The 25,617-nt window shown below is 46.1% G+C and overlaps 1 protein-coding gene across 2 annotated transcripts in view; it reads left to right on the forward strand.

Moving 5' to 3' along the window:
* The window catches only part of Fam234b (family with sequence similarity 234 member B), a 49,129-nt gene that overhangs the window by 12,999 nt on the left and 10,513 nt on the right, over positions 1-25,617 (forward strand). Inside the window, exons 2-6 of one of the 2 annotated variants that reach the window (XM_006976525.3) lie at positions 4,505-4,903; positions 7,077-7,175; positions 11,862-12,053; positions 13,324-13,454; positions 24,111-24,258. In XM_006976525.3, the coding sequence (XP_006976587.1) occupies positions 4,505-4,903; positions 7,077-7,175; positions 11,862-12,053; positions 13,324-13,454; positions 24,111-24,258 (969 nt within the window). Of the gene's footprint in view, positions 1-4,504; positions 4,904-7,046; positions 7,176-11,861; positions 12,054-13,323; positions 13,455-24,110; positions 24,259-25,617 lie in introns of both variants that reach the window. The other variant, XM_015995428.3, reaches the window with a different exon arrangement.

The raw sequence follows: 25,617 nt of genomic DNA on the forward strand, positions 1-25,617 counted from the left end.
GCTACCAGTATTAACTGAGTCAATAAACCATGTGGAACATGATGGCGTGGTTGTCCTGTCTGTGGTCAGATCACACCCTTTCATAGTGTTCAGTTCCAGAAACCCTGCTTTAAAAACTGTGGGCATGTCACATTGTATCCAGAGAAGGGTCACCTGAAACTGTTCCTTCAGATCATGGGTTGAAGGACATGAAAGAGTTTAACCTGGAGATGAGAAGGCTGGGCAAAGGCTGTCAACAGATTTAGACAATAATAATAGAAGATAAGAGAGCCAAACTTGTCTTTATGTCATGAAGACCTGGACTCTTTTCTTTTTCATAAGACAATACCTCATGTAGCCCAGGCTAGTGTAAACTCACTATGTAGCTGAGGCTGGCCTTGAGCTCCTGATCCTCCTGCCTTGGCCTTCCAAGTGGTAGATGGAGACCAGTGGGCTCCTGACACTGGCCACACTCAGCTGTGTGCTTAGTGACTGCTTGCTGGGTGTGAAAGGGAACAGAGATTATATGAACTTTAAAATTCACCCAGCCCTGAGATTTCAGATCTAGTATGTTTTCTTGGTTGTCAGAGGGATTTTTAAAATTTGTTTAGTTATCAGGCTGGGTGGTGGTGGTGGTGGTGGTGGTGGTGGTGGTGGTGGTGGTGGACACCTTTAATCCTAGTGCTCAGGAGGCAGAAGCAGGTGAGTCTCTGTGAGTTCAAGGCTAGCCTGGTCTACAAATTGAGTTCCAGGGATAACCAGACTACACAGGGAAACCCTGTCTCAAAAACCAAAACAAAACAAGAAAACCAAACCAAACCAACAACAATAAAAAAGACACCCCCCACCAATTATGTGTTTATCTTATATGTATGGGTGTTTTGTCTGCATGTATGTCTGTGAACCACATGTGTGCCTGGTTCCCTCGGAAGCCAGAAGATGGTATTGGATCCTCTAGAACTGGAATTACAGACAGTTGTGATTCACAATATGGTTGCTGGGAGTCGAACCTAGGTCCTCTGGAAGAGCAGCCAGTACTCTTAACTGATGATCTATCTCTCCAGCCCCTTTTTTGTTTTTAAATTTTTTCTTTTATGTGCATGGGTGGTTTGCCTGTATGAACGTATGTTCAGCACATGCATGCAGTGCTCATGGAGGTCAGTCAGGAGAGGATATTGGACCTGCAGGGACTGGAGTTACAAACAGTTGTGATTCACTATGTGGTTGCTGGGATTAGAACTCGGGTCCTCTGGAAGAGCAGCCAGTGCTCTTACCTGCTGAGCCATCTTAACGGCTCCTGTCAGGAGTATTCCTAACATGTTTGTTTATTTGCCTTTTAAGACACAGGCTTACCATGCAATCTGTTAACTCGATATGTAAATCAGGCTGACCACGGTTTGGGGTTGATCCTCAATCCTCTTGCCTCCGCCTCCAGTGTTCTAAGAGTCAGAGACTGGTGGATCCTGGGGACTTGCTGGCACTGTTTCCCAAGTGTGGCCTTAAACTAAGCTGAGGCCCAAAATGGCCAGCTCAGTTTTAGTGACTCAAAAACTAACATGAGGAGTGATGGAGGAAGACATGACCTCTGGCCTCCACATGGGCACATATAGACAAATGCATCCAGATACACATGTGTGCACACACTGAGAACAGAGGCAGGTGTGTGTGAGAGAGAGGAGTGGGGTAGAGGATGAGAGCCAACTCCAAGCCAAGCATGGTGGCACACAGCTGTAACCTCAGCATTTAGGAAATCAGGGCACAGTTTAAGATAGACCCAACTTGAAAACAAACAAAAGACCAAATCCAGTCTTCACCATTCAAAATGAGTAACTTTGTAAATGAAAACAAAGAGACACCTCAAGTTAACCGATTACACATTACCTAGTGTAGTCTGAGTTTTTGGAAGGTGCTGAACGTTGCAGAGTGATCCTGTGGAATATTGTTTAATCAACCATTTATTAAACAAATGCTAAACTTCATCCTCCAGGTTTCCCCTCTACATCTGGCCTCCCTGTCTGTGTTACTGCTTCCTTCTGTGTGTTAGGACACAGATGTAATTTCCAGAAGGACGTCAGCAAGGCAGAGACCTGTGCCAGGGATGCTTCCTCAGCCCTAGCCACAGCAGCACTGTGCTTCCCTTTTTAATTCTCCAGAATTCAAGGTTTCACATTCGTTCTCATTAGTCACAGCGTGCCAGACGGTTTCCCAAGAGGGGAGCTTTTGTCAGCCATAGCCTGCCTCGAAGGCACAGGTCACTGCACCGAGAGCCGGGAGTCGTGTGGGGATGCACCCAAGCCTCCCTATAATTTATCCCTCAGAGTCAACGCAGAATCTGAGTAGAAGCAGGATGCAGACTGTGCGAACGAGCTTTGCATCAGTCTGCCACTTCTCCCAGGACGCATGCTCAGAATAGCAGTTTTTTACACCTTTACTGAAAGGTATTCTTAAAGGATATTCAAATTACAGGACAATTCTGAGAAGTGAGGTTTCCTCAAACACCTTCAGCTGACATGTAGTATTCAACTTGCTCACTTGTTTCCATAGAAACAACCGGGAAACCATAGTCACCCAGTGAGAGATAGCATACAGAGGAGAATTGTTCTAGAAGTTTACCAGGAACAATCATGCATCATGGCTCTGAGAAAATCTAAAGCAGGAACAGACCTTAGGTGTAAGGCGAGTTTCCTCAAGAGCCACAGCCTCAAGCTGGCAGTGGTGGGACACACTTCCAATCCCAGCACCAGCACGGAAGGCTGCTGAGGTAGGAGGGTCGCCACAGGTTCAAGGACAGCCTGGGTTACATAGTGAGTCCCTGCCTCAAATGCATGAATGAATAAAAAAATTTAAAAATCAAAAGAGCCATGGCCACCTTCACTAGTGATATTCAGTCAATTTCGAAGCTTATAAGAGGAACAGATGTTTGGACTGGCAAGATGCCCCCGCCAGTAAAAGCACTTGCCAGCAAGACTGATGGCCTGAGTTTGATCCCTGGGCCTCACAGGAACAACCATAGTTATCGATTGTGCTACAGAACTCTGGAAGTTATTTTCCTGTCTAGCTGAACCTGGTAACCACGGTCTGTTCTTTGCTTCTCTTAAAAAAAAAGGTATTTATTTTATGTGTATGGGTATTTTGCATATTTGTATGTCTGTTTGCCAAATGCATGCCTAGTGCCCCAGGAGGCCAGAAGAGGGCTGGGATCCCCTAAAACTGGAGTTGCAGCCAATTGTGAGTCCCTTGTGGATGCTGGGAATCAAACCCTGGTCTTCTGAAGAGCAGCCAGTGCTCTTAACATACCCTTTTAATGACTCAGAGTCTCATTTGTAACAAACTAGCCTTAAACTAAGCTGAGGATGTGTAGTAGAATGCTATTTTAAGGGGTGTTACTTTTGTTTGTGTTGCATTTGTTTAACTCTGTGAAGCTGTGTTACTGTGGATGTCTAAAACTCTTGATGGTCTAATAAAGAACTGGCCAATAGCAAGGCAGGAGAAAGGACAGGCGGGGCTAGCGGCATAGAGGATATATAGAAGGAGAAAACTGGGAGGAGAGATCTAAGATCTAGGAGCCAGAGAAGGAGGAGGACTCCAAGGGACAGCCACCCAGTAAGCCACAGAGTAAGAGTAAGACTTACAGAAATAAGAGAATGGGAAAAGCCCAGAGGCTGGACATTTGTAAGTAAGAATAAGCCTCTGTGTGTGATTATTTGGGAGCTGGGTGGCGGCCCCCCAAAAGAGCAAAAAGCCTCCAACAATAAGGATGACCTTGAATTTCAGATTCTGGCACTGTTTCCCAAGTGTTAGGAGAGCAGGCATGTACCACCATGCCTGGTTTACCCTAGGGATCAATCCCAGGCCTTTGTGCATGCTAAGCAAGCATTTTACCTGAAACTAAGTACACCCCAGCTTCTTTTTATGTTTTTTGGAGACAGGGTTTTTTTTATTATTATTATTACATTAAAAATTATATGTCTGCTGTTAGATGACAGCTTGTGGAAGTGAATCTCTTCTGTTGTGTGGGCCCTCGGGATTGAACTCAGGTCATCAGGTTTCGCGGGAAACGCCTTTACCCATGGGGCCATGTCTTTAGCCCATGAGGCAGGATCTTGCTTGGTAGCCCAGGCTGGCCTCACACTCATGGCAGCCCTCCTGTTAAAATGAGCACTGAGATTAAAGGTGTGAGCCATTATTCCTGGCCCTCTGCGCTCAAGGTTATTGTCTTAGCTTTCACATGGGTAAACATGCAGCATGAACCTACCAGGCCTGGGTTATTTTAGTTAACATGGTGTATTTTACTTCTACCCTAGCTTTTTCAATTTTCTTAACCCCAAAAGAGAACAATTCTAGGACAGTTGACTCCCTTGGGGGCTCCTGTGCCGACAGCTAATTAATTGTACAGAAAGCCGCTAAAGTGTAAACGATGTAAAGCTAGGGGTTTTTTAGTTGTGATTTTGCTTTCGTGTCACCACGGTCTGGTGAGGCTCTTTCCTTCCGTGCCCTCCCTGACTCTGTCCTTCTGTCTTTCCAGGGAAGAAGAGCCCAGACCTCGGGGAGTACGACCCCCTCACCCAGGCTGACAGCGATGAGAGCGAAGATGACCTCGTGCTTAACTTGCAGCAGAAGAACGGAGGGGTCAAGAATGGGAAGAGCACCCTGGGGGACCCGCCGGAGCCCGACTCAGATGCAGACGTGGCCGGGGCTGCGAAGCCACACCTTTCAGAGGTCGTCCCAGAGGGTTTCCCCTCGGAACCCCTTGGGGGTCTGGAGCAGAAGGCCACCTCTTCCCTGGTGTCCTACGTGCGCACGTCTGTCTTCCTGCTGACGCTGGTCATCTCCATGGTCCTGGTACTCCTCTGCGCCTTCCTCATCCCCTGTCCTCCCAGAGACCTGCATAGCACTTGGAGCCGGCGCCTGGGCTCCCAAGGAGGTGAGTTGCGGGATTTTAAGACATAAACCTGTAAACTTTCATATGTTAGTACATTCAAGTTTTCCTCCAAATCGTTTTTTGGTTTTTGAGACAGAGTTTCACTGTAGCCTTGGCTGACCTGGAACTCACTATGTAGATCAAGCTGGTCTTGAACTCACAGAGATCTATCTGCCTGTCTCTGCTTCCCAAGTGCTGGGACTAAGGACATGTACCACTATGCCCGGCCTAATTTCTTTTTGGAGACAGTGTCTCATCACTGTCACCCTGACTGGCTTAGAATTCACTATACAAAGCAGATTGTTCCTGAACGTGTGTCAGTCTCCTGCCTCAGCCTCCTGAGTGCTGGTTTCACGGCTGTGTACCCCACCACTATGCCTGGCTTTCCCTCCAAATCTTAAAAATTAACGTGTGTTGTGCGGTTTTCCCCGCTGTGCGTGGGGTTGCTCAGGAGGTGAAGGTTTGAGATTAAACTAAAGGCTGGGTTGCTGGGCCTCTGAGCGCTGCTCTCACCAGAGTTCTCTGGAGGCAGCTCCAGGTTACAGTGGTGCTGTGTGTGGGTCCAGCACCCAGCTGAGGGGATGGGACATGGCAGAGGCCTCCAAGTCTCCCAAATATATCCCCTCTGCCCCCCCCAAATTCTGCCTCTGAATCTGTGCTGATTATTAATTTACTTCAATGTTTTGCCACATTGATATGTTCATTAATTTTTGTTTCTTTGAATTTTATATAAATGTAATCATAATCCCCTGTGACTTTTGTTCAATATCATTTTTGTTTTGTGGAGACAGGATCTTACTGTGAAGTCCAGGCTGGCCTTGGCCTTCCACCTTCCCGCCTCAGCCTTCTGAGTGCTGGGATTATAGCCATGTGACACCACACCTGGGTGCCACCACACCTGGGTTGTCAGTATAAGTTTTGTTTATGTTTTTTGTTTCTGAGATGCCCCCCTGAGATGTAGGCTAGTCTTGAACTCAGTGCGTAGCTGAAGATGACGTGGAATCCTAGATCTTCTTGCTCCCACCCGGGGTTCTTGGGGTTACAACACTCGGTGCCACTGACTTTACCTTTTTGGGAAAAAAAATTTTTTTCAGTGTTGGAGGCCAAGCCAGGGCCTTGTGCATACAAGATAAACACTCTACCACTTCACATCATTTTTAAAGAGACATTTCTGAGGCTAATCTGTCCTGATGCACTGTAGCTAGAATCTATTAATTTTAACCAATGTCTAATTTTCCCATGTTATGAATACCCTGCTGCTTATTTATCTATTCTACTGTTGATAAACAGTTAAATAATTTCTAATCTTTTTTTTAAAAAAAAATAAGTGATTCTAAGAACATTTTTATACATTTCCAAAGGGTTATTTATATACAAATTTCTCCAAGGCCGAAGCCTAGTAAAGTTGCCCCTAGTAAAGAGGATGGGTGTGTTCTTTCTGAACAGTTCTTTACATTATTTGCCGAAGTGGTTGTACCAGCTTGTGTTTCCACTCTCGTCTGAATTCCCTACAGATCTGGCAGGCATCCTCCCACTCCTCAGACACATGGAGGGGATCCTCCCTGTCTCTGCTCCCCACACAGGGCTGGGCGGAGCTCCAGACCTGCCTCCCCACCACAGGTGGGATGGTCCTGGCTCCCCATGGCCATTTTGGCCTTGGCTCTGCAGAGAGGGAGTGTGACATGATGGTGCCAGAGCAAGGTTCCAGAAGTCAGGTTGCTGTGGGTGGGGGTGGGGCCGTTATTATCTATAATCAATTTCCTTGCTGGGCTGCACCCTCCCTGGGCCTCTGGCCAGGGGAACCAGGTTTCTTAGGGCTTCTCTTGCCTGTGGCATTTCTGAGTTGCCAAGTACTTCACTACACTTTGTCTAGTGTGGGCAGGAACCCCAGGGGATTCCGTACATTACCATTCCTTAGGTCTTGTAGTCTCCAGTCAGTCTTCCTTAACGTCCCCTCCTTTCAGAGCCTGACCATTTGCTTTATGTAGGATACCCAGGTTCTGGGAAGGCCAGGGGAGATGCATATCTCTGCTGTCTTGTTTGGGAACAGACAGTCCACTTGGGCCGGGAGGGGGTGCGGGCAGCATCGGCATCTGTCTTCTTTCTAACCTGGCAGAAGAGAACTAGTCTGTGGTAACTGGCTCAGGCCCTTTTTGTTTCATTATGTGTACGCCAGGCGGGGACCTGTCTCCCCTGGAGTTGGCTGACGTGAATAGAGATGGCCTTCGGGACGTGCTTCTGTCCTTTGTGACAACCAGGAATGGGACTGAAGGAGGTAAGAGACACATCTTCTGGAGGCTGCTGAGGGGGAGGTGTCAGCTGAGAGAAAGCGACCGTCAGCTTCCCAGGGACAGTGCACTGGAGGGTCTCCCGGTCACTGCCATGCATGGTGTGCCTGACCAGAAAGTTCCTGATGTCAATAAAGATCATTTCAAGAAACCAGGGCCCAGAATGGTGGTGCACGTGCACCCCTTTTATCCCAGCCCTCAGAAGGGGAATGCAGGCCAGTGAATTCAAGACCAGCCTGGTCTACATATTGAATTCTAGGACAGCTATGAGGAATGGAAGCTGGGGGGACTTTGAGTGGTCACCCAGGCAAGTGAAGACACTGGTTCAGAGAAGTGACTTGCCCATACCTTGGGATGACAGCCTTAGTAATTAGGTGTGAGTGTGTGTGGTTTTTCCTTTGGCTTAGTGGCTGCATCTCAGGCCAGGGCCTGGTGGGATTTCTAGTCCCACCAGCACTGGCTCTACAGCTTCTGCCAAGTGTCGTTTCTAACTAAATCTCTATCATTCTATTTACCAACAAAGACTCAGGAGTCAGATGTTGGGGTGAAAACCTGCTAGCTCAGAGAGACTGAGAAGCAACCAGCTGACCTTCCTGTTTGGCCAGAGATCCAGCAAGAGAGCATCTCCAGTCATCCCAAACCAAAAAGACCAAGAAAATCCAAGTCCCTCCCTCTCTACTCATTCTTGTGCATCTCTATCCAACTTCCTGGCTCCTCCCTACTCTCTATGGCTAATTCTTGCCAACTAGTTGCTGGCTCTGCCCCCGACCCAAGGTTGATTTTATTAACACAGTCTCAGGTTTCACATCCCTGTGTGTGTGTGTGTGTGTGTGTGTGTGTGTGTGTGTGTGTGTGTGTGTGTGTTGGGGGGAGAGGCAGAGCCACGCCAGGTGTCATTCCTCAGGAACCATCCACATTATGTTTTGAGACAGTGTCTCTCACTGGAGCTGGCTGGCAATCCTCAGAAGCTACCTGGCACTGTGATTCCAAAAGTGTGCCACCTCTCCAGGCTTTTTGTGTGGGTTCTGGGACTGAACTCAGGCTTTCTTGCTTGTGTAGAAAGCACTTTGCCAACTGAGCCACCTCCCCAGCCAGTTTCCCACCGCCCACTAGATTACAGTGAACGCTGAGTCTAACCTGCCCTCACAATCCTGCCAGGGTTGGTCATGGCTTATACACCTCTGCACACAGATGTTTGGGCTGGTGGCTTTCCTTTCCCCTCTCAGTTTAATTCTCCAGGTTTGCCCTCCCCGGGAAGGCTAGACAATTGGAGGATATTTATAGGCTCCCTGGCTGGCTGGGAGTGAGAGTGAGGAGGGACTTCCTGCCCTGGCTTCCTCACAGCTGGGTTAGAGCAGCATGGCAACAAACTGGACACTGTCATACATAGCTGGTGGCGAGCTGTCCCTCTTAGAGGACTTTCTTCCTCCTTTGTCCCTGGGGGCATTAACAGCTCTGAGGGGCTATCCTGCCACTAGTGGGGTCCTCCACCATGACACATCTTTGTCAATAGTCTCCTTATTAAAGCCTCCATAGCTTCCACTAGCTGAGCGTGCTGTTTCTGGGACTCTGTTACACAGGACAACCAAAAAACAAGCAAAAATGCCTCATTTCCATGATGGTTCCACAGGGTCCTAATTTACCTGCAATATCTACTAAATTGGCAATGGCTTTAGCATACCAGCTGATACAAGAACCCTACCCAGAGGGTGAAGAAATCCTGGGAAGTGCTTCTTAATCATTTAGGCCCAGAGTGAAGGCTGGGGGTACTTTAAGGATTTCTGTACTGTAAATTTACCTGATATTACTAAGACTGCCTTTCGGGAGCATGTTTGATATGTAGATGTGTCTGTGACAGAGAAAGCTTCCGGGTTTAGAGCTGACTTTCATATGCTCTTAGCTTGATTTCATTTTCCTGCTCTGTGATTCATTTACCTTTGAAGTAAGGTTAAGGATGCTGATTTATTTGGTATTTTGCCTACTTTGCTTTCTGTCAAGATGCCGAGACAAGACTAGAGTTTGGACACTATGTAGACAAACATGGTTTGCCCACAGATTGTAAAAGTAAGAATGTAATTGTTTTTGTTACTTTTTTTTCCTGTGACAAACACAGCATGCCCAAAAGCAATGTACAAAAGAGTTTATTTTGGCAATGAGCTCTCAGAGCCCTCCCTCCCCTGGTGACATACTTCCTCCAGCAAGTGGCTTCACTTTTTAAAGGTTCCATAATGTCCTCAAATGGTGCCATCAACTAGGGACCAACTGTTCAAACACCTGAACCTGTTGGGGACATTTCTCATTCAAACACTACAGTAACCATCACTAGCTACTTCCTGTGTGCTGAGCCCTGCTGTGGACACAGCACATTGAATGAACTTGCTCCTCAATACAACCCTACCAAGTAAGCTTAATATTATTGTCCCCTTTTCCAGATGAGGAAACTGAGATACACTGAGGCTAAGGAAACATTTTAGAGTCCCACATCTGGTAAAAGGTAGACTTGAAGTTTAGCTCCAAGAATCAGGTTCTGTAGTTCATATCCTCAACCCTCACACCTTATGGATGTACCTATAACCCACAATGCCTTGTGCCACTGGGAAGAGAGGGATAGATCCAACAAGCATGCATTGGCCACAGCAGGCACTGTTTGCCCTCTCCCGGGTTGTGCTGATTGGAGAGCTCATCACTAGGAGCCATGGTTCTTCCCTGAAGGAGCTGCAGTGTCGTGGGGAGGTGTAATCCTTCACTCTACCAAGAAAGAAACATGAGTCAGAGAGTGACTCTAGACTCAGTGGGGTTCTTTATTATTATTATTTTATAATTAATTTAATTTTACATATCAGCCACGGATTCCCCTGTCCTCCCTCCTCCCACCCCCCAGCCTTCCCCCCCAACCCACCCCCCATTCCCACCTCTTCCAAGGCAAGGTCTCCCCTGGGGATTCAGCTCAGCCTGGTAGATTCAGTTGAGGCAGGTCCAGTTCCCTCCTCCCTTCACCAAGGCTGAGAGAAATGTCTCACCATAGGCACTAGGTTCCAAGAAGCCAGCTCACGCACTAAGGACAGGTCCTGGTCCCACTGCCTGGGGGCCTCCCAAACAGTTCAGGCTAATCAACTGTCTCACTTATCCAGAGGGCCTGATCCAGTTCCATGGGGGCTCCTCATGGGAATAGGAAGAAGCAGAGTGCTAGAGAGGTCCCCAGAAATCCACAAAGATACCTCCACAATAGACCACTGGCAATGGTCGAGAGAAAGCCTGAGCTGACCTACTCTGGTGATCAGATGGCCGAACACCCTGTCGTGGTAGAATTCTCATCCAGTGATAGGTGGAAGCAGATGCAGAGATCCACGGCCAAGCCCCAGGTGAAGCTCCAAGAGTCCAGTCGGCGAGAGAGAGGAGGGATTATATGAGCAAGAAATATCAAGACCATGATTGGAAAAAGCACAGGGACAAATAGCCAAACTAGTGGAAAAGCATGAACTATGAATCAGTGGGGTTCTTAAGCAGGAAGAAGAGCACAGGACTAGACTGGTAAAGTCTAGAGGGTAATACGATAACTACCTCTGGCAGGAGGTCGAACATGGCGAGCCACACCCTGTTTCCTGTTTGAGGCTGTATTGTTTAGTTAGCACTGCTTAGGAACAGGAAGACTGAAGCTTTGCCGCCGATGGTGGCTGAAAGGAGAAAGTGTGAAATGAGTCACGCTGTCCGTCCGTTCTGAGAGAGAAAGCAAAGCAGGCAGGAAGCAGGACTGTTCTCAAGTCCTGGCCTTAGCTGCTGTGGTTCCGACTCCTCGGACCTGGTTCCGACTCCTCGGACCTGGGTCTTGTCGCCCCAAGTGTTCTTTTCCTGCCTAGGAGCCAACCAGAGGGCTGCAGACAGCCAGGCCTCCTCTGCCTGCCACTCTAGCCTTCAGGCAACTTCTGAAAACACTCTATTCGGCTCCCGGAGCGTTTGCTGCCGGTGACTAGGGTTGGGATTTACTCCCTGTTCTGCGTGGATTCTATCTAGGTCAGCCTCTGTGTTCCTGAACATTCCTTTCCCTCCGGAGTGCTGTGTTGTTCCCCTCAGCAAGTACTACTCAGTGTTCTGTCTTTTATTTGCTGTGTGTGTGTGTGTGTGTGTGTGTGCGTGCGCACATGTGAAGGCCAGGGGACAAGCTGTAGGACAAGTTGTACCATGTGGAATACTGGAATGGTGCTCGGGACCGGGACCATCAGGCTCGGCAGGAGATGACTTTACCTACCCTTTTGCTGGCCTTACTCTGTCTTTTGCTCAGCAAACAACTGGCAGCTTGTGTAGCAGGCATCCTGTGATGGTCTGAGAAATCAGAAATTAGTGTCTGTCTTCAAGGATGTCTCTGTTTAGCGTGGGCTCAGGCGGCTGACAGGTAAACAGATGTGTTGGGAAAGGTGCCAAGATGGAGATATGGTGAGGCCATGCAGAGGAGCCCACAGCGGCTGCTCTCACACTTGTCCCACACGAGGTGTGAGGCAGCAGAGATGACAAGTTCCGTGTTCACGCCTTGTCAGAAGCCCAGGAGGGAGCTAAGCACACAGGTGTGAGCTGCTGCCCCCACCCCCCACCGCCGTCTGCTCTGGGTGTTCAGGCGTCTTGCCTGTGCCTGCTCCCATCTCTCCTGCCCCTTCCTCATCTCTCCTACCTGCCTCTAGGTGGTGGCTCACAACCGACTGCAGATCTCGTGTGCCTCTCGGGGATGAATGGCAGCACCCTGTGGTCCAGTCCCCTCCCAGAGGAGGCTCAAGATGTCACCTGCTTGGATCTGATGCCGGGAAGCATGGCCAAAACCATCTGCCTCGTGACAGGGACACGCAAGATGCTCAGTGCATTCAATGCGACGTCAGGTAGTGTGGTCTTGAGCTTTGCTTCTGCGAGCCTCGGGTTTGTGTTTGAACAGCCTGCAGGGGAGGTTTGTCCTCGGACAGGCTGGAAGCTGCTTTGCTGCTCCAGTTCAGAGGTGATTATTAAGGAAACGAGATAAGAGGCTTGGGCAGATAGTAGACTCTTGTCGCAACCAGTTTGATGATCAGCTCTCCCCCAGACAGAGGAGCCTGGGCGTGGGGAGGCTTGGATTGTGAATAGCCTCTCTGCTCTGTTCTTTGTACAACAGGCAGGGAAGTGTCACCTCCTCTCTGAATTCTGCGGGTCCATGTGTGAACCTGCGTACTGACTGAATGCTAGGGAAAAGAGCTAGGCTTGGGGAGGCTGGTGATATGGCCTTTTAGCTTCTTTTCCTTCTTAGGTCCACAGGACGGAAGTGATGGAAATGAGTCTAGTATGATAAAGATGTCTCCTTACAATATGCTTGTCACGGGCCATAAGCTCAAGAGAAGCTGAACAAATGTGACATCTTTCCCATATCAATTGCCATAGTGGGGTGCTTTATTTTTGCCCCTCCTTTTTGAGACATGGTTTTACACTGTACCCCAGACCTTGAATTCATTAGATCCTCCTGCCACAGCCTCCCAAGTGCTGGGATTACAGGTGTGACATGCTTGGCTAGTGGGGTGCCCCTGAGTGGGGGGAAGTTTGTATATATATTCTCGGTAGAGTGATTCCTTAGCATGCACAAAGCCCCTGTTTTGATTCCCAGCACCATATAAACGGGGCATCGTAGTGTAGGCCTGTGAGCTCAGCACTCATTTAAGAGGTAGAAATAGGATCAGAAGGTCAAGGACATCAAGACTAGCCTGGGTTATATGAACTCCTATATTTAAAAAATAAAAAAAGACACATACTCCCTTAGCTCAGGACTGAAGTCCTTGAAAGCCTTCTGCAATTTCTCTGGTATGGGCTCCGTAGCGGCTGCAATGCCCTGTGGCAGACACATTGCTCAGCCCTAGTGGGATGAGCTCCTACTTGTCAGGGGGACGTACATGTCTCTATCTGCTATACAAAAGCCAGATGTGTGGGACTGGAGAGATGGCTCAGCGGCTAAGAGCACCGGGCTGCTCTTGTGGAGGACCCCGGTCCTAGCAGCACAGGGGGAAAGTGGGGAGAAGCTGCCGTCCCCTGCTCGGCCCTCTGGGTTTTCTTCTTCTGGCTGGGGAACGCTGCGGCTGCCTTTTGCTGGGGCAGAATGCGGAAGTGATGTGCCTCTTTCTCCTTCCCCAGGGAAAGTCATGTGGACCCTGAACCCGAACCACCTGTCCAATGGCACCTTGGCCGCCCCGGTTGTGGTTCTGCCTGACCTGGACGGGGACGGTGCCAGAGACCTGGCGGTGCTGGCCATTGGAGAACTGCAGGTATGCGGTCTACTTCCAAAGGCTTTAGATTTCGTGTGGAGAGTGCTCTCAACCGTCTCCACCTCAGCCCGAGTGGTGTTATTGCGAGTCCTGCCTTGGACCTTGTTTTTGTAATGGCCTGGGCTGAAATAGATTCTCCTGGTGAGGTTAAGTGAACCGAGAGCATTCCAGATTCATTTTCCATGATGCCGTTGTGGTTCCAAGGACTGTGGTGTGGGAGAGCTCTGGAGGCGGATGGCCTATGTGAATTCCTTCTGCACCACTCTGCAGCTTTGTGGCCTTGGGCAAACTGGACCCTAACGATGCTGCAGTTCCTTCACATGTCAAACTAGAAAGTTCTATCTCCTTGTAGGAGGCTTATGGAAATTAGAGCGAACAAATTAAGTCTGTAGAAAACTGCCTATTTTTTTACTCTATAAATGTAATATTAGTTTTACTCTATTGTATGCATTTAAAATTGACTTCAGCTGTAAAACAGTGGGTTGGGTTGCTCAGAGGCTCATAGGAAGCAGGCTTTGGCTATGGCTCAGTTGGTAGCATGCTGGTGCAGCATGCATGAACTAGTGCAGCATGCATGAACTAGTGCAGCATGCATGAACTGGTGCAGCATGCATGAAGCCCTTGTTTGATCCCCTGCTGTAGCTGGAGATTTCTCTGGTCCTGCCTTGCCCAGCAGTCCAGACAAATCTCTTCCTCCCGAGGTTCCACAGCTGCTTATAAAATAATCACTCTGAGGCTTATATCAGTTACAAACTGTATGGCCTACGGCTTCAGCTTCTTGCTAGCTAGCTCTTTCATCTTAAATTAACCCATTCCTATTAATCTATATGTTGCCACGTGGCCGTGGCATTGCCAGTCTGCTGGCGTCTTGTCGTTCCTTTGGCAGCGGCTGGCATCTCTCCCGACTCCATCCTCCCTCTGTATCTCTTCTTGGATTTCCCACCTGGCTGTAAGCTTTCTTGCCATAGGCCAAAACAGATTTATTCATTATCCAATGGGAGCTACACATATTCACAGCATACAGAAAGACATCCCACAGCCCCCTGTACTGCATGGATCAGGTGTGATGGTAATACCTACACCTAGAGATAAAAGCAGAAGGATCAGAAGTTCAAGGTCATCTTTAACTAGTGAGCTTGAGATCAGCCTGGGACACAAGAGACCACATCTCAACAACAACAACAAAACTCATATGCAAGGGATTCACCTTGGTAATCCCAGCACAAAGGAGATTGAGAGTTCCAGGTCACAGTGAGCTACACATTAAGACCTGTCTAAGAAATCAGACCAAAAACCTCTCTGATTCATCAATGACCAAAGGAAGGTGCTGGACGAGACAGACTTTCAGTGTGGATGTGGTAGTTTACGCCTATAATCCCAGCATTTGGAAGCTGAGGCAGGAGGATTGCTGTAAATGTGAGGCCAGCTTGGTCTGCTTAGTAAGTTCTAGTCTGTCTAGTGCTCCACAGTAATGCCATGTCTCAATTCCTCTCTCCTCCCTCAAGAAAGATAAGCTTTGACTCTAGCCCAGTGGCCTCCTAAGCCAGGTGTATGCATACTGTGAAACAGTTACTCTGTACACACACAACAGACCTTTTCCCTAGTCAGATGAAAGACCAGATTAATGAGCGCTTATCTCAATGAAAATTTTTGTTTGTTTTTTGAGACAGGATCTCACTGTGTAACACTGGTTGGCCTCAAACTCACAGATTTTGCCTGCCTCTGCCTCCCAAAGTGCTAAGATTAAAGAAAAGAGGACCACCGTGCCTGGCCTTCAATTTAAAATTTTTAAAAAGCTATATTTATTTTACTGTATATGTGGATGTTTGGCCTGCATCTGTGTGCCATATGTATGCCTTAGAAGTCAGAAGAAGGCATCAGATCCCCCGTGCCTGGAGTCACAGGTGGTTATGAGCCGCCATATGGGTGCTGGGAACCAAATTCTAGTCCTCTGCCAGAGCAGCAAGGGCTCTTCACTGCTGAGCCATCTCTTCGGCCCATCCATTTAAAATTTTATATGTAAGCCATGTTTTAGAGGCAAAGAGTTTGTGGTAAGTGTGGTTATTTTGGTTATTTTGTCTCACTTTACTACTTTACTTACTAATTTACTTACCTCTGGGCCATCTTGCTGATCCAGCCCATCTTAATTTAAAAGTGAGTTTTGCTGGCTCAGTCTATTTTATTTTTATTTTTGAGACAGGATCTCCTTATGTAGCCCTGGAACTCATGATATAGACTAATTAGCCTCAGACTCAGAGATCTGCCAGCCTCTGCCTCCAGACTGCTGGGATTAAAAGTGTGCACCATCATATCTGCCTCTTTTAATTTTAAAATAAAAGACCTTGTGGGTTAATAAAACACACACACACACACACACACACACACACACACACACACACACACACACACAGAGAGAGAGAGAGAGAGAGAGAGAGAGAGAGAGAGAGAGAGAGAGAGAGAGAGAGAGAGAGAGACAGACCCATGAGTACTTTTTGTTAGTTTTCTTGAGCTAGCTGCTCTGGTCTTTTGATTATCCTAAACCAAGGATCCAGGAATTGTTCACGTGGTGTTTTTAAACTTTTTATCCTAGCCACTATGACTAGAAGGGGAAATCCATTATTCCCACAGTAGGCAGTGATTTCCTGAAAGCTGGAGAAAGCGTGGGGAACCCCCTTTTGACAGAACCTAGTCCTCACAGACCAGCAAGTCACCACACATGGGCACAGCATCAGCACGTTTGGAGAGCTGGTTCTTTTGTTTGAGACTTCTAGGGACAGAATCACCATGTGGCTCAGACTTGCCTCAAATGCCGCCAGTCTCCAGCTTCTTGTCTCTGCTTCCCTCGTGCTGGGATTTCAGGTGTCCAAAACCATGACTAGCAGAAATCTTAGTCTTAATGCCTCGTCTGTGTCTTATGCCCAGTGGTGTTGAGGGGTAGTGGGCCTGGCTTTCAGGACCCTCGACACTACGGGGCCCCTGTTGGAGAATCAGCTCACCTGCTCTTAACTCTGTGTCTCTATCCCACCCATTCCTCAGCGGGCCTCACGTAATTTTACTCATTCGAGCCGTAGTGTATAAATAATAGAACAGTCTCCGTTCTGCCTGAAAGTGATAGTTACAGGCTAGTCCCAGAGAGGCCATGGGTTTAGAGCATCCCCTGAGCATCCCCTGCTGGCTCCTTCTGACCTCTGTGTTGATTACAGGCAGTGTGAGGAGCCATTGGAGCCACAGACACAAGGGAAGGAATATATTTAGGGCTGTGACTTAGAGTGGTGGAATTCATAGGTCTGGGTGGAGTATGAGCTGAACTTGGCAGAAGAGTCTGCTTTGGGGTGTGGGGACTGGTCTGGTCTGGAATGTTCGGGAGAAGGGACCTGAGAACCCTGTAGTTATTGTCCTCACACTGTGTGTCAGTCTGAGTCTGGGCCCATGGTCACACGTACTCCTCAAGCACCCAGGCTAATGTGAATGTCCCTCCGTGTGAGGATCCCCATTACTTGTTAACCCCTGAGCTGTTTTGTTGGAGGAGATGTTCATCCTAATGGCTTCCATTCACTGTTGCCACCTCAGTGCCATTTGGTTGGCATCTTGGATGAATCTGATCTCACCCGGTTTAGGAAACCCAGTGGCTGTTAGCCTGGTCCCACTAATCTGGTTACCCCAAAGGCTAAATATCCAGTTTTTTATACAGTCCTCTCAGACAGAGAGTCCCTTTTCCCTTGATCCCAGTCTGTCCATATGTCCTTTAACATATGGTATCCACATCTGCAAAGAGTTTTTTCTGTTCATGGTTATCTCAACCCAAGGATACAAATAGGTTTTCTGCCTTCCCCCACCATAATAAGTTTCTCCACTGACACAGTAAGCCAATCAAACCGATTTGAAAAATATAGCAACAGGTTTATTTGAGCAAAGCAACCCTCGGGCAGGTTCTCCAATCCCAGAGATAGCCCACAGCCACAAATGAAAGCAGGGAGACTATAGGATGTAGGCAAGGCATGATGATGTGTCTGTAGATGGACTTTACTTTCCCACCAGCCAGTTACCAAATATCCACACAGAGACTTAATATTAATTATGAATGCTTGGCTGATAGCTTAGGCTTGTTACTAGCTAACTCTTACGTTTTAAATTAACCCATATTTCTTATCTACCCTCTGCCACATGGCAGTACTTTATTTACTTTATTTTTATTTTTACTTTTATTCAAGACAGGATTTCTCTGTATAGTTTTGGTGCATGTCCTGGATCTTGCTCTGTAGACCAGGCTGGCCTCGAACTCACAGAGATCCGCCTGGCTCTGCCTTCCGAGTGCTGGGATTAAAGATGTGCACCACCGCCGCCTGGCTGCTACTTTCTTTTAACATGGCATGTTCATCTTGTTTCTCTCTGCATCTGTTCATGACTCTCAAAACTCAGCCCTTCTTCTTCCCAGTGTCCTTTGTGTCTTTCTGTCCCACCTATACCTCCTGCCTAGCTACTGACCAGTCAGCTCTTTTATTAAACCAATCAGAAGGTGCCTTGGCAAAGATACATCTTCACAGTGTACAGAAAGATCATTCTATAATCTTTTAGATTCTATAAACATTTCCCCCTTTTTGTCTAATTTAAAAGGAATATTTTAACTTTAACATAGTAAAATTGTAACAAAAACAATTATCAAGTAAAAATTACAGTTACAATATCCAGTCTACTTGTATTTGGCAAAATTAGAAAAAAATAATCTATTATCTATCTTATCTTTGTGAATCTAAAGTTTTATCCCTAGTTTACTTTTTATCATAACTAAAGAAAACCTTAAGTTTAATTATTTAGTCTTTAACTCTATCATAAGACCCCAGAAGGGTGAAATATTACCTAATGACAGGGACATTTTGCTTCCAGGACAACCACTGAAAGTTCTTCTATAATGTTGGGGTATCCAACTCTGGCCTACAGGCCTAGAATAGCTGACAGATATTTCTGGGAAGCAGGGGATTTTGAAGGACTGTCCTACCTTGTCTTGGCAAAGTTTGGCAGTTGCTTTTTTTGTGCATCCTGCTGGTCCAGTTTGGACAGTATACTGTCAGCAGTTGAGGCAAGGGCAGATTCTCGGTCCAAATGGCTAGCTTTTGCCATAAAGAAAACAAACTCCATACAGAGTTTCTTCAATGCTCATCGTCCTCTTTTGAAGCAAATCGGTGCTGTCAGGAGCAGACATGTCTCACTGTCATGAAAAGCCTTAGGTTATTAAACACCTTAAATGCCATATTCTGTAGGTCTTTGAAGTGTTTGAAGGCCATCTAACTATCTAAATGCATCTGTGTATGACCTTGAAAACATACCTAACATGACTAAGTTTGACTATTAAAGATGACTATTAATCTATATTTCTTAATTATATATTACACTTTTAAATGTGCTGCATAAACATAATATCCTAAACAGTAGTAGAAACATAATACAGTATAACAAAATTAACTTTAGATTTGTATCAACAAACCAAAATCCAAGTTTTGATTTGGACTTTTTTGGGGGGAGGATTGGTTACAAATTATTAGTCATAGTCAGAAAAAAAAACTACACAAAAGAGTTAAATTCAAAGATCTCGGGGCTGGAGAGATGGCTCAGCGGTTAAGAGCACTGGCTGCTCTCCCAGAGGTTCTGAGTTCAATTCCCAGCACCCACATGGTGGCCCACAGCCATCTGTAGTGAAATCTGATGCCATCTTCTGGTGTGCAGTACACATAATAAATAAATCTTAAAAAAAAAAAAGATCTCTTTCCAAAGTAAAATAGGGGGATATGATATAGAAATGATGAGATAAAAGGGTAGATTATTGAATCTACTTTAATCCAAAAAAACTATTAATCTCAAAATATTAAAGTCCTAGACCTGTAGGCCAGAGTTGGATACCCCAACATTATAGAAGAACTTTCAGTGATTGTCCAGGGAGCCAGATGTCCCTGTCATTAGGTAATATTTCACCCTTCTGGGGTCTTTGGTGGAGTTAAAGGCTAAATAATTAAACTTAAGAAAATTTAAATTTAAGAAAAAAAAATCTAAAGACAACACAATAACATACAGGATCCAGATCCTCTGTATATTTCCCATCTTTATGTGGCTTATTATATTTTTTTACTCTATTCCTCTTTTAAGGAGTTTAATATTTTGAGATTAATGGTTTTTTGTATTAAAGTAGATTCAATAATTTACCCTTTTATCTCATCATTTCTATATCATATCCCCTTATTTTACTTTAGAGATTTTTGAATTTAACTCTTTTGTTTAGTTCCCGGCCCCCCCCCCCCCCCGACTATGACTAATAACTTGTAACTAACTCCCCCTTTCCCAAATGATAACAAACATCTATTACTAATGCTTTGGGAATGTGGGCGTTTTTTTCTAAATTGCTTCCTCTTGTCTGGAGGCATTGGAATCTTTGGGGAGAACCTTGAGAAAAATCAGGATAATTGTTAAGTCCTGATTGGAGTATTCAGTGAGGCTGCATCATCTCAGTTAGCAGCCTTGAAGCTGTTCTGGATGCTGGATCATCTGGGCCATCTGTTTTAATTGGTGTCTGGTCCCCTTGCTTTGAAAATACATAAACTTTTTTTTTTTTTTTTTCAAGACAGGGTTTCTCTGTGTAGCTTTGGAGCCTGTCCTGGAACTCACTTTGTAGACCAGGCTGGCCTCCAACTCACAGAGATTCACCTGGCTCTGCCTCCCAAGTGCTAGGATTAAAGGTGTGTGCCACCACCACCCAGCAAAAATACATAAACTTTTAAAGGTCACATACATATCTGCATTAATACAAGTATAGACTGTGCATTGTACATGAGTCAGCCAAAGATGACTTTTTGTATTAATGTTTGAGCAGGTAAAATATATATATCCATGTCTTGTAGTTCTTTTAGGTTTACTTTTTTATGTAGTAGGATTTTGTAGTCAGGGTTTTCAAGGGTTCTTCCCTGATCAAATCTGCTCCATATCAACCTGGAACAAATCCACAGCCTCTCATACCCTTTGGAAATAAAAGCATAGCCTCTTCCTCAAAGTAACATATCTTTTGACTTCCATTTTGAAATCAAGACATTTTAAAAATATATAGGTTGATTTGATCCAGCAATTTTTATAATCCAATGTATTTTAGCAGCTGTTGTTCCTTCCTCAGTAATCAGAAAATCTAAAGACAACACAATAACATACAGAATTCAGACTCTCTGTGTTATTTCTCATCTTTATGTGGCTTATTATATTTTTTTTACTCTATTTCTTTTTTAAGGACTTTATTATTTTTAAACTATTTTTTAATGTGACTATCTCTACTCTTTCTCTTTACCCTTCCAATGTTTATATTTTTAAACACACTGTAACCCATTTAGAGGTTATTTTCCATCTGGATCTGTGTTTACTGAGCATCTGTGTTGTTTTTTGATCACATGAGGCAAATCTTAAACTACTATGTCAGCTACCGCTGATGTAGCTTAGTTTAGTGCATGGTGGTAGTGCATGGAGGCTGGCGGCTGGCTCCTCCTATAGGCAGCTGTTGGGAGACACATCTTTGTCCTGTGGCTGGCATGAAAGACACCAGACTAGGAAGCTCCATTTTGGCTCTGTTTTTGCGTGTTTAGAACCTTTTTTAAAGTTTTGTTAGGGATTATGTGGAAATTCTGGCCCCACATTGGAATGCCATGAGTAGGCAGAGTTCCTCTGTGTCCCAGCAGCCACTCTCAAATAACCAGACTGAGTCTTATTATTAATTACAGATGCTCAGCTGATAGCTTAGGCTTGTTACTAGCTAACTCTTACATTTTTAAATTAACCCGTATTTCTTATGTACCCTCTGCCACATGACAATGCTTTCTTTTAACATGGCATGTTCAACTGGCTTCTCTCTGCATGTGCGCATGACTCTCAAGACTCAGCCCTTCTTCTTCCCAGTGTCTTGTGTTTTTCTGTCCCACCTATACCACCTGTCTAGCTACTGACCAGTCAGCTCTTTTATTAAACCAATCAGAAGGTGCCTTGGCAAAGACACATCTTCATAGTGTACAAAAATATTATTCCATAACACATGTCTGCCTCAAGCTGGGTTTGTGCCCGAGTGTGGTCAAAAGCTGACCACTTTAGGTGGGGACTTGGGCAGCTGGCAACTTCAGGGGAGGAAGCTGCAGTAACCGCCAAAAATGTGGAACTGGGCTTTTTGGTGCTTTTCCTTTATTTGGAGACTCTCTGAATGGGAAGGGTTTGGAGAGAGAGATAGGAATTGGGCTTTCTGGATCATGCAGGGGCCAGCTGGAGGTTCCAGCTGAGCAGATACCATTACTATTGCTTCTTTTTTTTGAGACAGGGTTTCTCTGTGTAGCCCTGGCTGTCCTGGAACTTGCTCTGTAGACCTGACTGGCCCTGCACTCACAGAAATCTGCTTGCCTCTATCTCCAGAGTTCTGGAATTAAAGGCTTGCATCATCACTAGGCATTTTGTTTTGTTTGTTTTGAAACCGAGTTTCTCTATGTAGAGCAAGCTGGCCTTTGACTCAGAGAGATCTACCCTCCTTCCTCCTGAATACTGGATTAAAGGTGTATACCACCACACATCTTTTCTTCTTTTAAGACAGGGTCTCAGCAGGGCAGTGGTGGTGCATGCCTTTAATCCCAGCACTCCAGAGGCAGAGGCTGAGACAGGTGGATCTCTGAGTTAAAGGCTAGTGTGGTCTACAAAGTGAGTTCTAGCATAGCCAAGGCTACACAGAGAAACCCTGTCTTGAAAGACAAGCCCTATAGTCCTTGGGCTGGCCTACAGCCCACTATGTAGACCAGGCTGGCCTGGAACTTGTAGCAATCCCTTTGACACTGCTTCCCACATCCAAATATTTAGTTTTGTTTTGCATGTCCAGCTTCTTACTTCTTTTAATGCAAACTTGATTTCTATATTTGTAGCTGAAGACTTTCTAAGCTTTGTCGCTTATAATCAGTAAAAGCATTCATATCTTTTAATTAATCAATTGATTAGTAAAACAGTTTTCTCTTACAATTTTGACTCTGGCCTTTTAGAGCATTAGGTTTGTTTTATAGTGTGTCAGCTCTTCTTCTCAGCTTTGCAGTACATTTATTCTATTCATCTAGCCTTTGACAAGAATGTTTTAGAGTACATAATAGCAGAGTGCTATGGCTTTCCTCTAAAACCTCCACTTTGTTTTTCTGGGTGTGCTGTAAACCACACCCGTCTGTCTTCTCTGTAAGAATTTGTAATGATAAACCTTGTCAGAAACTTGAAGGGGCTGGGGAGGTGACTCAGGAGTCAAGAGTATTTGCTGCTCTTTCAGAGGACTGGAGTTTGGCTCCTAGCACACATGTCACTCACAGCTGCCTGTGACTTCTGCTCTGACACCCTCTTCTGGCCTCCAAGGGCACCTGCTCACATATAGCATATACTCAACAGTCAGATACACATATGTAAATAAAATAAAAACAAATGAAAAAAGAAAAAGAAAATCTTCTAGATCTGGGGCTAATAAACTGTGGCCATGAGCTAATCTGTTTGTTTTCTCAAAAACTTTTGTTGGAGCATAGTCATTTCCTGTGTTGCCTGTGACAGATTTCATGCTAGACTAACAACAGAGAGTAGTTTCTATGGAGACCACGCAACTGGGAAAGCCTACAATATTTACTCGCTGGCCATTCACAGGAAAGTGAATCTTGAGCGTGAAGTTGGTGGTGGCCATGGCCAGGCCTGATGCTATGATGGGAGAATTCTGTGGGTTGATACACTGATGCACCAGTGTGTCCGTCACTTTCCCATTACTGTGGTCAAACACCTGGCAAACGCAACTGAAGGGAGGAAGGTTTTACTGTGTCTTACAGTATGAAGAGGCATGGTGGGAGGGGCTTAAGGCAGCTGGTCACCTTTCATCCACAGTCAGGAAGCAGAAAGAGATGAAGGCTTATGCTCAGCTCTATTCCTTATTAAATTGTCACTTTATTTATGTGTGTGTGTGTTTATATGTATGTCTCTATGAGTGTATGTGCACATATGTGTGTATGTAGGTGCCCTGGGGGGCAGGAGATGATTTCTGATACCTTGGAGCCAGTTGCAGAGATTTGTTAGCTGCTGGATGTATGTCTTGGGATCCAAACACTGGTTCTCATAATTGAGCCACAAGTACTTACAATGGCTGAAACATTTCTGTAGCCTGTGACTTCTTATTCTTATTCTTATTCAGTCAATGCCCCAAGCAGAGAGGATGAATCTGCCCACATCCAGGGTTGGTCTTCCTACTTGGTTAAACCTTTCTGGAAACACCCAGAAGAGACACACCCAGATGTGTTTTCCTGGTGATTCTAACCTCTACCACACTGGCCATCAGGGTCTCTGGTAGATCTGGCTCTTGTACACCCTCCCTGCATCAGCCTCTTCTATTTAGTCTCGGCCTAGGGAGATGATCCAGTCAGTAACTACTGTGTTCCATCTCCTGAGGAATCCTAAAGATGCTCTTCACACATATCTAGTTAAAGAGTATACATTTGTCCCGTTTCTTATTCCCAGGGTGGGGTTAAGCAAGTAAGTCTGGCTTTGTGCTTTCCAGCCATGGGAAGTGTTTCTGAGCCCCTAGCTCATGAGGCATTAGGAAATGAAAGGCTTCTATTGATACGTTCCCTTCTTTTATTTCTTCAGCCAGATCTGTGTTTTCTGCTGGTATCTGGCCGGACAGGGAGTCCCGTGGGCCGACCTGTGAAGTACAACATCGTGGGAGTGGGGAACCTGATTGGTCCGCAGGTTTACATCACCACCAGTGGGGCTGTCTACATCTTGTTTGGCTTTGGTAAGAAGCAAAACTGGCTGGGCAGTGGTGGCGCACGCCTTTAATCCCAGGACTCGGGAGGCAGAGGCAGGCGGATCTCTGTGAGTTCGAGGCCAGCCTAGGCTACAGAGTGAGTTCCAGGACAGACTCCAAAGCTACACAGAGAAACCCTGTCTCGAAAAACAAAACCAAACAAACAAACAAAAAAAAGAATCAAGGCTGACTTTGGCTTCTGCTCCCTGATGTCAGTGGCTAGGCTTCCTGTGACATAGGGCGAACACACACTGGGGTTGCTGGTGTTATGATTTATTGCATGGGAGGAACCTACATGTGGTTCTGCTGATGCCCCAGAGGGGATTGTCTATGTCTCATTTCCTGCCCACATGAGTGGCTGTGGAGGAATGAACAGTAGGCCTTGATTGGACTTCTGCCTTGCCTAGACGGCTGGAGCCTGAAAGAGGCAGCTGGGGAACGCCATGCCAAGGCCGGAGGACTTTCCTCGGCCCTTAAAACAATGGTGAACCAATGCATGGCGGGAGGTGATTCCCTAACCTCCCTCCATACCAATGGCCTGAGCCCTACCCATGCTGCCTTTAGTAAAGATAGTGGCCAGGTCATATGACCTTCCTGTTTTGACCTTAGTCAAGATGGCAGCTAGACCACATGGTTGCCCTTATTCAAGATGGTGCTGCCTGATCACGTGTTGCTCCTATAAAATATGGCGCTTGACCACGTGTTTGTGTGGGTGTTTTTTTTTTTTAATAAATTGAGCAGATAAGGAACAGATAAATTGAAATATGTAAAAGTCAGTCAGAAAGAAATATAGATGGCCATATCAATCATTCATTTCCATTTGCACATAGGAAATAGACTTTGTGAAAGAAAGACGGAGAAGTAGCAGTGCAGCCGGGCAGGAGAGCAGCCGCAGGGGAATGAACCCAGGCCATGAGTCAGGGAGGGGTGCCATAGTGCATTTTTCCACAATGAGGTATAAGGCCCAGAGGACTGACCGCCGGCGTCCAGAGGGTCAGCAAGGGCCAGCTATTGAGGGGTACAGGCCGTTTCCATATGCCAATGTTGTGCCCAGATCGTGACCCCCAGAGAGACCACCAAAGACGAGCATGCCGGAATGCAAAAGCAAGGTTTAATCGTGGATATCCAAATGCAATACAAGCCTAGGCAGGGACTTCGTCCAATACATCCAACGCAGTGGAGGCTGGAGGAAGCACCCACCTGTCTGCAAGCTCAGTTTTTAAAGGGAAAAGTCACAAGGTTACATCATTTAGGGGTGCTAGTACAGGTACAATTCTGATTGGCTCGCTTCTAGGGACTTCTAGAAATTACTTCTAAGGGAGTGGTTGCCCGCCACCATTTCTCATT

Source organism: Peromyscus maniculatus, chromosome 3 (genome assembly GCF_049852395.1).
Source record: "Peromyscus maniculatus bairdii isolate BWxNUB_F1_BW_parent chromosome 3, HU_Pman_BW_mat_3.1, whole genome shotgun sequence".
NCBI lineage: Eukaryota > Metazoa > Chordata > Mammalia > Rodentia > Cricetidae > Peromyscus > Peromyscus maniculatus.